This window comes from Armigeres subalbatus, chromosome 2, assembly GCF_024139115.2.
Source record: "Armigeres subalbatus isolate Guangzhou_Male chromosome 2, GZ_Asu_2, whole genome shotgun sequence".
Lineage (NCBI taxonomy): Eukaryota > Metazoa > Arthropoda > Insecta > Diptera > Culicidae > Armigeres > Armigeres subalbatus.
In genome coordinates this window covers 328492706-328495347 of record NC_085140.1, presented here as the reverse complement: position 1 = coordinate 328495347, position 2642 = coordinate 328492706, and the positions used below count along the sequence as shown (strand labels likewise).

Here is a 2642-nt window from a genome sequence, read left to right as displayed (position 1 = left end):
CTTCTATTTAGGGTCCAATGTTTCACCAGCAAAGAAAGAGAATCTGCTTATTCTTATGTGTCGACTGTCGAGAGCTGAAACGGAAGGATCCCGTTTAGTTGCAAATAAGCCACACTTATTCTGAATTCATTATGCATGCGGGGGTTCGAGTCGAGAATCGAAGAACCTATAAGATCAGCATCTTGGCTTGGTGAAAAAAGAAGCAGCTAAATTTGATTCAGATTTTATTTCAATTGATCCAAAAATAAATATTATATTATAGCTTTCTAATGCTTTTCTGCTGTTTTCTGTACGCACAAATCAGTTTGCTTGCAGACACCTTGGGCGATAAATTCTATCAATGTTCGTGTGGGACGACCGGCCATTCCCGCTCTCAAATAAGGGTAATCGATTCCTTTGGTGACCATCACGTTATGGGCATCAATGTGCATCCACTGGCCGCATGGCAAAAATTCTCGAAGGAAAGCAGCTTGACAGCACGATTCTCCTCCCACCCCACGTCCCACGTTCTGCACATCCACGTGTTCCGCAGAACATACTTGCTTGGTGAAATAGTCCCACAACGGAAGTCTCCAGAGACGATCGCCCGTATGAACACCAGCATTCTTGATTCTCTGCCAGAGCTGCTCGGAATTCGTGTACACTGCACTACAAACCTGTCCGAAGGAATCGCTCACGTGCTCAGACGACGTAGCCACATCTACTATATATTTAGGTCCAAAGATTTCAGCGTAGAGCAGAGCATCCACCAGCATCATTGGGCCTTCTCGATCGGCATCAATCACCTCGATGCTTTTACCATTCTTCACCGGGACAACATCTCCTGGCTTGATTGCGTTGCAACCGATCATATGCTCACAAAGCGGAATCAAACCTCGAATGTTCACTGGCAACTTTAGTGATGCAATGGCTCGGCATGTGGCCACTACGCAAGCTGCCCCTGACATATCACCACGCATGTGCGTAAGAGCGTGGCATTTTTTGGCACAGATGCCACCGCTATCAAACGTATTACCCTGGCCAATCAGAACAATCGGCTTTTCCTTACCACTTGTTCCATAATAGCTCAGCTCTAGGAAAATTGGCGGCTGACAGGACCCCTTGGATATGGCTAAGAACGACGTCATTCCCTGAGCTTCCGCCCAACTCTTAACTTTAACTTCTACGTTCACACCGGAATTGGCCAAAAGTTGTACAACATTTTGCGCAAACGTGGTTGGCGTCATGAGATTCGATGGCATCTCTTGTAGCTGTCGGGCCAAGTTCTGCGCTTCCGCTTTCACAATCCCAATTCTCCATCCATCCTCATCGCACGGTAATCCACGGTCCACGTGAAGCTGACAATGCGGAACGAACTTGCGCTTTGCGGGCTTCTTCAGCTCTTGGTTAATCCAGACGCCCAAGTGAGCTCCCTCGGCTGCCGACTCGGCGTGGCCCATATCTTCCACATAGATGAAATTCGTCTCCAGCTTCTGTAGTTCGCGACAACCACTGGCTACGGCGTTCCGGATGGCTTCTTTGGATTCGTCCAGCTTCTCCGCCGAATCATATCCCAGGCAATCACTTCCAAGCCCACACACTGCAACCGCTTTGAATGTTGGCTCCAGGTCGTAGAAAATGCGTACATCGCCTCGCTTCGGAATCGGACCAGCAAGACGGACCAGCTCCAACAAGCGTCCGTTGGTTTGAGCCTAGAATTTAGAGTTCATTGCGTAAAAAAGCAGGAATTTCACAAAATTATTAGAAATATTTCTACCTCGTTGTATTTCGCTCCGGCCGGGGTCAGAGTTCCGGTGTCGAATGCATCCTCTTCGTCGGCGTAGATTCCTAAGATCAAACCCTTGGACGGTGGACTGGCACATTTGTCAAGAATGGCTTGGGCATAGTTACGCCGCACGAGTCCTCCGAAAGGATTCGTTACCACAGGTTTCACCAAGTATCGCCAGAAAATCATTTTCGGTTAGCTAGCTTCAGCAATCGTGAATTTTGGATAGTAGATTTAAAATTCTTGAGAAAACTGCTTCCAATTTTGAAACTTCGAATGGCAAAATTTCCGTGAATGGAAAATTTCGATGCTCTTCCAGCTGACGTTCAAGAGAAAATGAAGAAATTTTTCTACTATGAGAGAGTCAATTCAAAATCATGGCTTGCTGTTGAAAAAATGTTGAAGCGGTATTGTGGCAAATTGTAATCGCCTTCTCCCAGGAGAATTGCGCCAAAACATGTTACCTACCTGAAGCACCGCGCCAGCGCGCTCAAAACAGGTTTCATCGGGTGATCCTCAACACGCCTTCGATAACAAAAAGACTGAGATCCACCGTCTGCCCGTAATAATTACGCTCTATAACCACTTTGAAGTGTACAATAAATGTTTTAGGGCCTTTTGCCGAATGCCATGTATCTGACCTTCAGGTAATTACTCGGTTTCCCACACCTAGTTTATCATGTTATAGATTAAGTTTGATTAGTTAAATTAAGTTAAGATTAGTCTAGCTAGATATGATATAAAATTGATATGTTTACTAAAATAATAATCAGTTCGGCAAAACAAAAAAATAATAAACTAAAGAATTATATTTAATTTGTAATAGGAAGAAAAAATAATTACTTTAAATAAATACAGCAAACAACAATAACTCCAG

At 44.7% G+C, this 2642-nt stretch overlaps 1 protein-coding gene across 1 annotated transcript; it reads right to left on the bottom strand.

The window, feature by feature from the left end:
• Nucleotides 1–211: 211 nt before the first annotated feature.
• LOC134216899 (cytosol aminopeptidase-like) lies at nt 212–2116 on the bottom strand. Its single transcript, XM_062695675.1, has 2 exons — nt 1757–2116; nt 212–1691 (listed from the first exon to the last, which is right to left on the bottom strand). The coding sequence occupies exons 1-2, from the start codon at nt 1952–1954 to the stop codon at nt 267–269; spliced, it is 1623 nt and encodes a 540-aa protein (XP_062551659.1). The 5' UTR covers nt 1955–2116; the 3' UTR covers nt 212–266.
• Nucleotides 2117–2642: the final 526 nt, after the last annotated feature.

Bases quoted from the DNA above. Each gene is read 5' to 3' on its own strand.
- LOC134216899 (XM_062695675.1), bottom strand. From the start codon at position 1,954: ATGATTTTCTGGCGATACTTGGTGAAACCTGTGGTAACGAATCCTTTC. The intron at 1,692-1,756 runs GTAGAAATATTT...TCTAAATTCTAG, and splicing joins CCGGAGCGAAATACAACGAG to GCTCAAACCAACGGACGCTT.